The sequence below is a fragment of the Lycorma delicatula genome, chromosome 3 (genome assembly GCF_047948215.1).
Source record: "Lycorma delicatula isolate Av1 chromosome 3, ASM4794821v1, whole genome shotgun sequence".
Lineage (NCBI taxonomy): Eukaryota > Metazoa > Arthropoda > Insecta > Hemiptera > Fulgoridae > Lycorma > Lycorma delicatula.
In genome coordinates this window covers 9,394,716-9,407,746 of record NC_134457.1, presented here as the reverse complement: position 1 = coordinate 9,407,746, position 13,031 = coordinate 9,394,716, and the positions used below count along the sequence as shown (strand labels likewise).

General features: G+C 29.1%; 1 protein-coding gene across 1 annotated transcript in view; it reads right to left on the bottom strand.

Annotated features, from left to right (window-relative positions):
• The window catches only part of LOC142321372 (ribosome biogenesis protein BOP1 homolog), a 49,950-nt gene extending 37,451 nt beyond the window's left edge, over window positions 1-12,499 (bottom strand). Inside the window, exons 1-4 of the mRNA XM_075359403.1 lie at window positions 12,317-12,499; window positions 4,658-5,230; window positions 2,753-2,904; window positions 65-182 (exon numbers count right to left, since the gene is read on the bottom strand). Of these exons, the coding sequence (XP_075215518.1) occupies window positions 65-182; window positions 2,753-2,904; window positions 4,658-5,230; window positions 12,317-12,412 (939 nt within the window). The 5' untranslated portion in view covers window positions 12,413-12,499. The remainder of the gene's footprint in view (window positions 1-64; window positions 183-2,752; window positions 2,905-4,657; window positions 5,231-12,316) is intronic.
• Window positions 12,500-13,031: the final 532 nt, after the last annotated feature.

Below are 13,031 nucleotides of genomic sequence, written 5' to 3'. Positions count from 1 at the left end.
ATAATTTAAATCTGTATACCTATACTCTGTAATAAAATGTAACATTAAAAAACAAATTACTTACAGCATATTCATTATAAGCCTCATCAGGAATCTTTTGGCGTTCAAGTTTCTGAATTAAATTTACATCTTTGTCACTAAGGACAACATCTTGCCCAGTCTGAGTATCTCTTACAGTTCGCCTAAAAGAATAAAATATATTTAAATTAGAATAATTTTTTTTGCAATACATAAATTAAAGTTTAACACATAAGAAGTTATGTGTATAGAATAAGTTATTTCAGGATTCATTAAATAAATGAAACATCAATAAATAAATTTTATATAAAAGATAACATATAAATAATTTTAAAATTTATATACAAGTTTGAAAATGTGCTACCATTCAAAGAAACCAAGAGCTCCTACTTATTAGATATCATGTGCAGAGGGTAGGTCGTAAGTCTTTTTACACTATAATAAATCTAGGTTTATTGGGCTTTACTGCAGCTAATTCTCGCCATTGATATCACTCACTGCTGCTGGTAAAGGTGGGGAGGATAAAACGTGGTGGAGATCGTTCGACGTGTTCATTCATGGTGGAATGATCTTAGTCATAGTTTAGTGTGCAATGATGGCAGATATGAATGTGTTCAGTGTTGAAGAGCATTTGTTAGGTTGGGTGTGGGTCCACGAACATCTACACACAGGTAAAAAATTGAAGAACATTATGAATAATTTCGTTGTGCATTTTGTGAAATCATCAAAATCACAACAAACGTTACTGACATGATAGATGAGAGCTTTTGCAAGAGGACAACATCTTTTTGATCTGCCACACAGTGAGAGGCTGAGCACTCGAGCTGAGATATGCACTGCTGTGGAGATCGATTCAACGATTACTGATGAAATCAACACACAAATGTTCTACAGAATTAGGCATTCCAAGACTGACAATGCAAGCCTATGAAGGAAAGGACTTGGACATTACATGTTTTTGTCCAGTCATACTTAATAAGTTGAATGACAATGACCTTGATAGACGTGTTTATGCATATTGCTTAAGCGCTTTCCAAGAATAAAAAGAAAGTCATGTCCTCAGACACGTGTGCGATTTATCAAAGCTCTCATAACCAAAATGAATTTTCTGGGCGAAAGACAGTACTCACTCTTTTGAGGAAATCGAACATCATCTGCCTCATGTTATAAATTGGGCTGGATGATAGGTGAACATCTTCTTGATCCTTATTTTTTAAATGGCGTAGCTAATCAACACAGTTATCTATGAATGACTGACGAGTGGCTGCTTCCAAAATTAACGGCAAAAGGGATTGCTGAAATCACTATGTTTCAGCAAGACGGTGCTCCAGCGCATTTTGCTTTGAATATCTGCAGATGACTCAATGAAATTTTTTTTGAATCGCTGGATTGAACAGAAGAGCCCATGGGTCACAAGAGTTACTAGTTCAATTGCCTTGGCCAGCAAGAATCCCTGACCTCACCACAACTGAGAATGCACTTTGGGGTTTTGTAAAAAGGAAAAATCAGAAAGCACAGATACATCAATAACAAACATCTCCAAGGTGGTGTTCAGTCAGGATTTGAAATGTTCACCCCTAATATGCTGTTGTGGATGAACAACTAGATATGGAGACGCATTCAGTTGTGCTTTGGACACAGTGGAACCCACACAGATGTTTTAGATCCATAGAAGGTAATGTGACTGTGAAAGTCACTGAAAAACCTTGACGTTCACATCAGTTAGCTAAATAAGCCTACACCGAAAACTTAAATTGTACACTGAAATTAAATAGTTAATTATACATATCTGCTAGAGCACACTTTTATTCTACATATTTTTCAGAACCCATTCCAATTATTTATTTGCTGTAGTAAAATTTTTCAAGGTTAAAATCCTTACTGACTTAGCTATTACTTGTTATCAAAGTTTCTCACAACAAAGTTTTTTCATGAACTTAACATAATTTATGTCTAAATATTAATTAAAATGTTGGGAAAAAAACAATCCTCTTAGTTTAAATAAAAGAACAGAAATCGAGACTTATTAATTCCTTCATGCATATCAAATATGAACACTAGAAATTATATTGATTAGTGGTTCAAATTTCATTTAATATTAAATTTTATTAGCACATATATTATGTAGTCAATATATTAATGAATCATTTATATTTTCAAAACAAGACACACATGTACATTTGAAAGGAAAAGCAAAACTGAATCTTTGTACTTCTAATTTGACAGTTCAGATTCTGGGTATAATCCTATCACAATCACTATTTTTAATCACATATCACTGAATTTTTATAGATTTCATTACTTCAAAGATTATTAAATGTAAACTATCCTCAAGCAAATTTTATACATATATTTTTTTTATATATGTAAAACATGCAAGTGTTTTTTTATGTTTAATGTTTATACAAGGTGCGACAATAAAGTAATGAGACTGATTTTTCTTTGCAAGATGTGGCAACCCTGCAGCTTGCGTAGGCACACCATCTTTGACCTTAGTCTATAAGCTACTTCTAGTCCAAGCAGCACATTGATAAACTGTAATTATATAAACATTTTTAATTGCTAATCTCTCAATAACCTGTCGAGCCGCAAACATGCAACAATATATTGCATTTATGGCTTTAAAATTTTGGCAGAATTAAAAAAGGAGAAGAGGTAATATAATTATTACTGGGGGTAACATAATTATTATTGTATTACCGATAATATTCTCATATATATATTTATTACTAACCAGAAGTTAGGATCTTCCATTCTGCGAAGAAAGTAATCCAACTGATCACCATGATCAGGTTTTAAAATTTTTTTTCCTTCCCAGTCATAACCTAAGTGTTTGTAATCTTCATACCAATTAACTGGAACATTACCGATAGTATTACGAATATCCTAAAAAACAAATACAGAAAAGAATAAATTAAACAGAGTTTATGACTAAATTAAAGAGTTAAATGGATGACAAAAATAAATAGGTAGCCACACTGCCAATGAAACAATGCAGTTATTGCAAGAAAAATTTAATGGTTGTGTTTTCTTGCAACAAGGTGATGTGAATTGGCCGTTAAGAGCATGTGACTTGACATTATTAAGACATCTTTCTTTGGGATTTTCTTAAGGATAAAGTAAACATCAATCAATCACAAACAATTGAGGACTTCAAAGAAGAAATTCAACACAACATTGCCAACATTTCCCAGCAATTATGTCAAAAGAGTGAACATGGGTGCTCATTTGTTAAGATGTTTTGTATTACACATAATCTCCATCCATGTCACTACTTTCTAATAATGCAAAAATATAATCGATTATCAAATAAAAATGGTGTTTTATTAAAAAAATAAAATGTAGCTCATTTTGGGACACCTTTATGTAGTGTTTTTACTTTTTATGAACTGTATCTGATGCTATAATATTATTACTATGAGTATATAATAATTATCTGTACAGTGGTTACAATGTTTGATTATATATATATACTGTGTATATAAATATACACAACCTCATGAAAAATATATGAGAACAAAGTAAAGAGTTCATAGGAACATAGATCCAGAAAATGCTTTGTTTCTATTAGAGCATTGGAGTGATTTACTATAGACTGGGGTTTCTATAAACTATATTTTAGATTATTTTTATCTTTGTATATGCTAACATCTAGAAAATTTATTAACTACTTTTCTACATAGGTGCCTTCAACACATTTTTCATAGCAAACTAGCTTCTTCAATCTCTCTTCAATAAATTCTCCAATAGTAACTTAAACCATACAGTAAAACCAATTTTAAATTTATCATCATCATCAAACCTTTGCGGTTCAAGCCACTGTTTAAGAAGAAAAAAAATTTGTTGGGAGCTGAGTAAGGGAGGATTTGAAGATTATCCAAAATCCTGTTTGTAATATCCCACAGCGTTTATTTTTATTAAACATATCAACATTCACAGTAGTTCAGTGATCACTAAATTCGACAAGCAAGATACCTTTTTTGTTTAAAAAAACAGCAGTAATGAGTTCATTTTTTAGTAAGCATTTTTGTCTGAACTTCTTCGTTCCAGATGGCAAATGGCTACATCGCATTGACTGTTGCCGTTTTGTCTTGACGTTCAAATAAGAAATCTTAGTTTCATTTCCGACAACAATGTGATCAAACAATTCATCACATTCACTTCTATAACACCAGAAAAATTCATGCTCTGCTGCAAGATGTTTTTCCTTGTATGTGTTATTGGTTGGTTAACATCTTCAACAACAATTTGGGACATAATTTTTTGTAGCCAATTTTTCAGTCAAAACTTCATAAATAAAAATCATGAAAGATCACAAAATACCATTTTTTAGTACAACTGTTTTATGGTCTTTACTTAATCAAAACACACACTAATTACTACAGGGTTTTTTTTTTGTTGATATTCTAAATACGTTTTTTCTGTATGTAGTTAATTCTTAAAATGCACTATATGCACTTTCTTGGAACAGGACATGATGCTATGCATGACTAAATGCTACACACCAATTATTAGGCTTATAACAAATTTACATAATACTCAAGACTTAGTAGTTAACAATTATCAATTTTATCAATCATTACAGAAAATATTAAGAATGTTTTAATACTATACTAAGAAAAATATTAAGTAAAATTACCTCTTCATCAGAAGTATCACCATCAGCATACTCATCTTTTTCTTCAATATTGTACTTTTTAATTTCACTTTTCATTTCTTTCTTTTTTCCCTTTTTAGCTTTTAGTTTTCTTACTTTGAGAATGTTTTTACTATCACTTTTTACCTCAATCTCATTTTCTTTTACATCTTTCAGAGGTTTTAATTTCACATTTTTTTCTTCATTTTGCTTCAGAGTTTCTTTCTTTTCCTCTACTTTACTATATTCATCATCTTCAGAATTACTATCATCATTATCAACATCATCATCTTCTTCTTCCTCATCTTCTCCACTTAAATCCCCTTCTGTATCATCACTATCACTGATTCCATTTTCATCATCACTAGCTCCCTCTTCATTTTCATCATCGTCATCATCATCATCATCATCATCATCGTCATCATCATCATCATCATCATCCTCATCCTCATCACTATCATCTAAACTATCATCATCACCATCTGATTCTTCACTGCTACCTACATTTTCATCAGAACTATCATCTTCATTGGTAATCTCTGTTAAAAAATTATCAGTATTATCATCTTCGCCAACCTTAAAAAAAAAAAACATAATACAACTTATTAGGATAAATTTATTAAAAAAATTAGTTACTTCTTAAATATTTAAACATAAGCAAAATTTTCTAAAATTTCTATTTTTTTTCTTGAAAATAACTTTTATAATTTTGATTAAACTTACACATTACAGAAAAAATGTTGTAAAATATTATTCAAACTTTCTCCCTCCTTAATGAATCTAATGCTAGAATATTTGGTAATTATGTGTAAATGGGGGGCACTCGATTTCCACCATTAATAAGTACTGTTGTTTTTCACTGTTTTCTGTTGCTATTTTGTATGCTAATTATTGTATTTAGTTTGTAAATACCACTTTTGTGGTGTTATGATAAGTTCTATACAATTTGTGGGTCATTCTGTGAAATCAACAAGTCCTACAACCTGATCAACTGGGATTTTTATGAAATTTGGTATGAATTAACTGTTGATAGATTTATGAGTAAATACGGAATTTCAAATGTCTATAATTAACAGTTTTGTTTTTAGAACCCTTCAAATTTGTTAGAAAATGGCAAATTTTGACTTGCAGAAATAGTGTTAGATTGACATAATTTTATATTTATATTTAATAAGGTAGAATGATACACTTGGACTTACTTAAAAAAAAAATAACATCAAAAGAGCATAAAATAAGCTTAAGAGATGCTTTTATAAGATATACAAGACTATGTTTACATAAATATTAATTTCAAGCCTTTAGACTTTTGATCTTCAATAAAAAAAAAAAAAAAAACAGGTCTTCAATTTTTTAATAAAAAAATATATGTTATTTGTCATTATACATGAAGCAGTTGAGAAAATTTGAAACTGGGACTATTTTGGAATCAGGAGATAAAAAATAAAAGTGTTTCAATTTTTAGCAAAATTTCCTTTTTTTAAATTTCTAATTAGTTTTATAACGATTCTACAATGAATAACAATAATGTCAAAATGAGTTTGATTAAAAGTGGTATTAAATTAATTTAAGTAAAACAATAAATTTCATACATTTTTAAATGATCTAAAAAACTCAAGAGTAAAATATAATTATGTATAAAATATAATTCTCAAGACTCATTATTACACAAGAAGCTACAATACATTATTACAGAAGAAGAAGAATAATATATATAATTGTACGACTAATAATTAAAATATAATAATGCATATCTTTAAATAATTATAATTATGGTGTTTATGATTTGGACGTTTTAAGTCTTAAAATCTTACACAATAAGAAATCTTACAGTAAGGCAAATCAATAAAAATTTCAAATTAAAGTTTTATACATTCTTAAATTAACTGTTTCATTCCAGTAACTGTTATTTTAAATAAATATTTTAATTTGTATTAATTTTAACAATAGTCTGATAAAATACATCAACAGCACTTACGTATTGATTAATTGTAATGTACTGATTAATTTTTCAAAATATTTCTTAATAAAATTAACTTTTTATAATAATGATTTAATAAATTTAATCTGATATTTTCATTAGCTTTCAGTTATTGCTACTTAAAAATTACACCAATAAAATTAGTATTAAATTAAATTTTAAAAGCATGATTATGTGCTTATTTGCAATACCTAATTATTTCGCTGTCACTTGCCTAAATAGTATCCTTTTCAGATAATGTATATGTACATCCAGTAGCCGTTTTTGGATTAACTTTCATTAGTACTTTCTGTCCAGGTAATATTAGAATATCACTGTACGCTCAAAAAACATAAGAAGGAAATGGACCTTGAGGGTGAAGAAAATTTACTTCCACTTCTTCTGTTGATTCATTTGTAAATAATATACAAACTAATTATGAAGCACCATTAAAAATGCAAGTAACAAAACCTTTTATATCAAAAATTTCAAGAAAACCAAATTCTGTTTCATGCAAAATTTTATGTTGTTCATAATCTTCATTTTTGGAAATAATTTTTCCTTTAAGATATACTTTCCTGACTGGTAAAAAATTATGCAACTTTTGAGTATCTGCTACTGTTTTTGCTAAATGAGGTAAATACTTTATTTCTTTCTGATATTCTTCATTCAAAACAAATACGAAATTCATATTTTTAATATTTGACCAAGCCCAATCATAAACCTGAGTGACTGTTATTTGATGTTGGTATGGGGTTGTAAACTTACTTTTGATATTAATCTTTTAACAGTACCACCATGACCATCACATTCACTCTTGCCATGTAATGTGGCAAAGAAGTACCATTTCGCCTCATCATCAAAGTCATCCTTATGATACGTTAAATTCAGAAAATTTTTAAGATTTTTACACTGTGCTGCTTAGCCATCTGAGAAGTAAATTAATTTATTCACAATATTATACTTTTCTTTTAAAAACTGAATTATTTTTTCTGAAGGTGAACTGAAATTGTGTTATGCTTAAGGCAGTCAGACATAACTGAATTATTTAAAGTGTGCAAATTCTTGGCTTTTAAAATACAAAGCAAAAGAATGAATTATATAGCCTGTTGATTGTTCCAGTGAAACCTTTGGACTTCATTTTGTAGCACAAATGAATAATTTTCAGCAAAATCACGTAATGTGATAAAGATCCCAGGTACAATTACAGTTTTTAAATTTGTTAATAAGTATGACTGCTGAGAAGCAAAAAATATATGGCAAACGAGAATTGATCATTTTTCAATAAAATCTTCTCTGTGTTCTCTATTGTTTCTAAACTTGAACCCTCAGTTGATATCCATTGCTTAAAAGTTATTTTGTCCACAGAATTTTCAACAAATATTGTATCTAAAATGTTTTTAAAGTTGACAGAATCCAGATAATTTTTACACTCACCAACATAACAAATTTCTTGAGGTGGATTACAAATAATTTGAGCTACGCAGTGCTTATAAGTGAAATGATTGCTGCACTCCTTTGTTAAATAATTTAATTTACATCCTTCAAACATTAATTTCACGTTCTGATGGATAACATATGAGTTCCACTGCCATCTGCTAAAGCACAATTTTTAGGATGTAAAGCAGCAAAGGTAGAAAAACCAATATTAATACCTGTATGACTTTCTTTAAACTGTTGATGTCATCTTTTTTAGATTAGTCGGTACTAGTCTTTTTTAAACTTGAATGTTTCCACAAGGTGATTTGACTGTGACAGACTTTTCTGCCTGGTATTACACAACTACATCATTTAATTTATAAAACACCTGAATACTCCAACTATGTTTTGATCCAGACACTCTCCAGGTTTAGGGTTTGGTGATGACAGAATCCCTTGTTCTTTAACTAGTTGTTTTGCCTGTTGTATCATGTAATTGGTTCTTGCTGGGAATTCATTTTGCACTTTTCTGATGCTCCAACTTTGTTGAAGAAGAGTAAGAATTGTTATATTAAGACTTCTATCAGTTATACAATTAAATTTTTCTTTCAACTGTACCAAGATTTCACTATCAGGTTCAACTTGAGGGGAAGCCTCAGAGTTTTTACTAGCAATATTGAATATTTTTTCCTTCACTGATGACTCAATTTTTGCAATCTTTTAGATTTTACAGGTGATTCCCCAATACTCACTAGACTCTCATTAAGCCTGCCTAATGCATCATAATTTGTTTTATCACAAAAGGCTTCTTCACTCATCATCTACTTCTTCTTCTAATGCTTTATTACTAATAGAGACAAGTTTTTTTGACACTTACCACAAATCTTCCAATCACTTTCTAAACTGGGATTTTTATTCTGTCATCCATGGTAACACTTTTTGTAAATTCTTAATAACATTATTATGACTTACTTCTTGAAATTGATTATAACATTTCATTTATTATTGTAAGAAGTTGCCATACTTCAAATGATACCTTTTTTCCTCTGTTCTCCTGGGCTGGATTAGCAATCAAATTTAGCTCAACCCAGAAAAGTGTCCTTTAAATCAAACGAGCCTTCCCATCTACCGGCAATATGTCCAGCAAGGTAGGTTGGCTCGCCAGTCTGGATCTTTTGATTCTTCTATTCGCCTGCCTCAAACCACCGTAGAGGGGTGAACCGGTCCCTCCCCAGCAGCCAGGACTCTGTCTGTACACTTTAAGATAACTAACTTTAAAAAACTAAGTAACTATACCAACACTTAGCAATCAATAAATAAACAGTAAATATCTTGACTTCAGGGTAGGCATATTTATTTATACAGTGCTCATACTTTCTTACATCATATTATTCCACAAATAAACTTTTTAAATAAATCAAATATTTAAGGTCATATTTAATATTGTTTACACTAAAACAATGCACATAGACTATGACTAAACTGATGATGTAGTAAGCTTCAACACGTTTATCTTTAAATTTGTATCAATTACAAGTCATTGCATTACATCACCGATGGTAATTTCATTGAGTTGAAATATACTATTTCTTATTATTAGAAAAAAAAAATGAGCAACATATTACCTTTTTGCATTTAGTTAGAAAGACATTTTATTTGATTTTGCAAGTTCAGCCAATAAAAATTTAAGTATTTACCACCTTAAAACCCAACGAAAAGGATCTTTTTGTTAAAACATTGATATACATTTTCTTTTTTCACTCTTGATCCCAATGCAGTCCCAGATTTAAATTTGTACAGCTATTTTGTAATATAATGACGAATAAAATATATTTTCATAAAGAAATTGAAGATGTATTTTTTTTTTTTTTTTTAATTCAAGGTCAAAATTCAAAGACCTTGAAATAAAGATTTATGTAAAGATAGGCTTGTTGTATATCATATGAATGAGCATCATATAAGCTTTAAAATAAGTCCAAGTATATCACTCTACTTTATTAAATATAAATATCAAAGTTATGTTGACCTTACTATTGCTGCAATTCAAAATTTGCCATTTTCCAGCAAATTTTAAGGGCTCTAAAAACAAAACAGTTCATGACAGAGATCTGAAATTCAGTATATTTTTTCATACCAAATTTCTTAAAAATCCCAGTCGGTCAGGTTGTGAATGGCTACCCATCTTGTTGATTTGACACAGAATGACCCTTGTATATTTAACGATATATTCACAAGCAAAGCGAGTGTAGGTTATGTTGATATAAGTATGATTTGTCAGTACACGTAATAAACATAATTTAACCAAACATAAACAATGTTCACTTCGGTTGCTAACCTTGTCAAATTAACATTAAATATACGAATTATATAAAACTTATTACTTATTAATAACAAAAGTAAACCAAATACAATAATGAACAGAACTTAAAAACAGCGCAAATCGAGTGGCCCCACATTAACATGTAAGTACCAAATACTCTCATCTTTCTTTTTTTGTAAACAAACTCTATATTTTTATATATTTACATGTTTAACAAATTATTTACAACGTATATAGGAAAAATATTCAAAAATATAAATGAATGATGATAAATTTTATCATTTCACTTATTATTAATTCTTGACAATGTTGTAATGTTTTTTATTTTGCTACACCAGGAAATAAATAGCATAAATGGCCAACTTTTCCCAGCTTATACTCTGACACTGTTTATAATGAAATATCTATAAAGATTTATTCAGTTTCTTCTTATTACAATGGAAGAAAAACTAGTTAAATCTCACATCTAGGACCATAGCTCTAAAATCAGGTAAAAAGTGATGTCAGAGGAGGTAAGCTCTGAAATGGGAATTCAAGCTGAGCATGGTATAAAAATTAAAAGCTTATAGCCACATTAACAGAACTATTTTGCATTTTTTAAGCTTGTATAATCTTTATCTGCCTTAAAACTACTGTACCAATTGCAGTTAAACTACTGTATTGTAGTTCACCTGTATGTTACTGAAATCAAATAAATATTTTCTCATTTGTAACAATTACATAACATATTGTTAATACAGTATGTTATAACAGTAAGCTAAATTATAAAAGGCACCCAGTATATTCAATACATACAGCTCTACTCTAAATAATTTAGTAAGTAAGTAATCTCACATAAAAATTATAACTCAAAAATTCAGAAAATGAGTTACACATGCAACATTGCTTAAACCAAATCAAATTATCTTGTTGATTATGTTCTATTTAAGTTCTGATTTAATTGTAGTGAATAACTTAGGTTCTAAATAAGGTATATTCCAAATTTCATGAAAATCAGAGGTGAATTCATAAATATATATAATTACACCAAATTGTCCTGACATTTTCAGAACTATGGGATACTTGTGTATGAATAATAATAAATACACTATGTCGCTGAGTTAAATTAAAACTAGTCTTGACTAAAACATGATTTGGATACGGACTGATTATGGGGTAAGGCACATCTTTAAAAAAAAAAAGTTGAACTGATCAAATGAGTGTAATAAGATTTGAATGAGTTGACAAGGAGTAGCCCAAGTTTTTATTTTGGAAAAAATCCATGATAAAGTTGTAGTTTCTAATTTATGTTTACAGCAAAAAAAAATTAGTCAAAATAATATGTTTTTTGTTTATGTCCAACTAAAATTCACTTAAAAAATCATGAAACAAGCCAAAATAGTATGTTTATTTATTATATAACAGTTTGGATTGTGTAAAATTTCCAGATGTATAAACCAAGATAATTCTTGCATGAACTGTTAATCGTGGGTGTTAGTCATTCGTCTAGTTTTATTGGCATTATATTCATATAAAAATAAAGATTATAAAACATATATTAAAAAAAAGAACAAGTTAAAACGACCGCAACATACAAATCAATCAAAATATACTTGTAAATATATAGACAAACTTCTAAACAATGAAAAAGCCAGATTTATCGATTTCAAAAAGAAGCATACTTATAACTAATATAAGATTTTTTTTTTAAATGAAACGTTATGTCTGGCTGCAAATGTAGTCACATTTCATAACCTAAAACGTACACGAGACAGAATAAACAATCGGCAACAGGTCAGAACAATAAATAAATAAGTGAAAAATGGTGATTGAATTATTAAAGAAAACTGAACATTTTTAGTTTATTTTCATTTATCGTATTTAAATAAACAAAAAAAAATCCACTTCAGTTAAAATCTGAAAACTAACCTTAATCATAACTTAAATTCTAGAAAAATAATCGTAACAATTCAAAAGTAGGACTTACTTGAAGATTATTTGTTGCAAGTGTATTTGTATTATCTCCAGTGTTTTCAGAGGAAGGATCAAGGCTCCTTTTCAATTTTCCACGAATTGTAACCATTATCACAACACATGGGCTCTAATTTTCAACATGAAGTACTAAACTCATCGGAATTTGTACGCTGCTCGCGCTCAACCGTCTTTACTAAAAATCTCAATCAGTGTGTACAAAGTTCATTTATTATTATGATACAGTAACTTACAATAAAAATTAAATCTATAATAATATTAAAATTATTTTTTTATTAAATATTTTAATTAATATCTAACACTAAAACGTATTTTAATTATACTTTCATGTTATGTTCTCCATGTTGGTTAGTTGGCGAAAATATTATTTTTTTATTTTGCAACGACATACCAAACTAAATATTATAATAGAAGTTTTTAGAAAAAATTAGTTCAGAACGTTTTCATTTGCTTCAGTTTATCCTCAGCAACCTCGAAATCAGCTGATTTCGAAGTCGAGAGTTCCAACATTCAAATCATGGTAAAGGAAATTACTTTAATACCGATTTGAATAATAGATCGTAGATACCGGTGTTTATTTCAGTGGTTGGGTTTCAATTAAACACACATTTCAGAAATGTTTGACATGAGACTGTACTAGATTACACTCATGCATATCCTATAAAGTAATACCTGACTGTGATTCCCGGAGACTAAACAGGAAAAAAGAC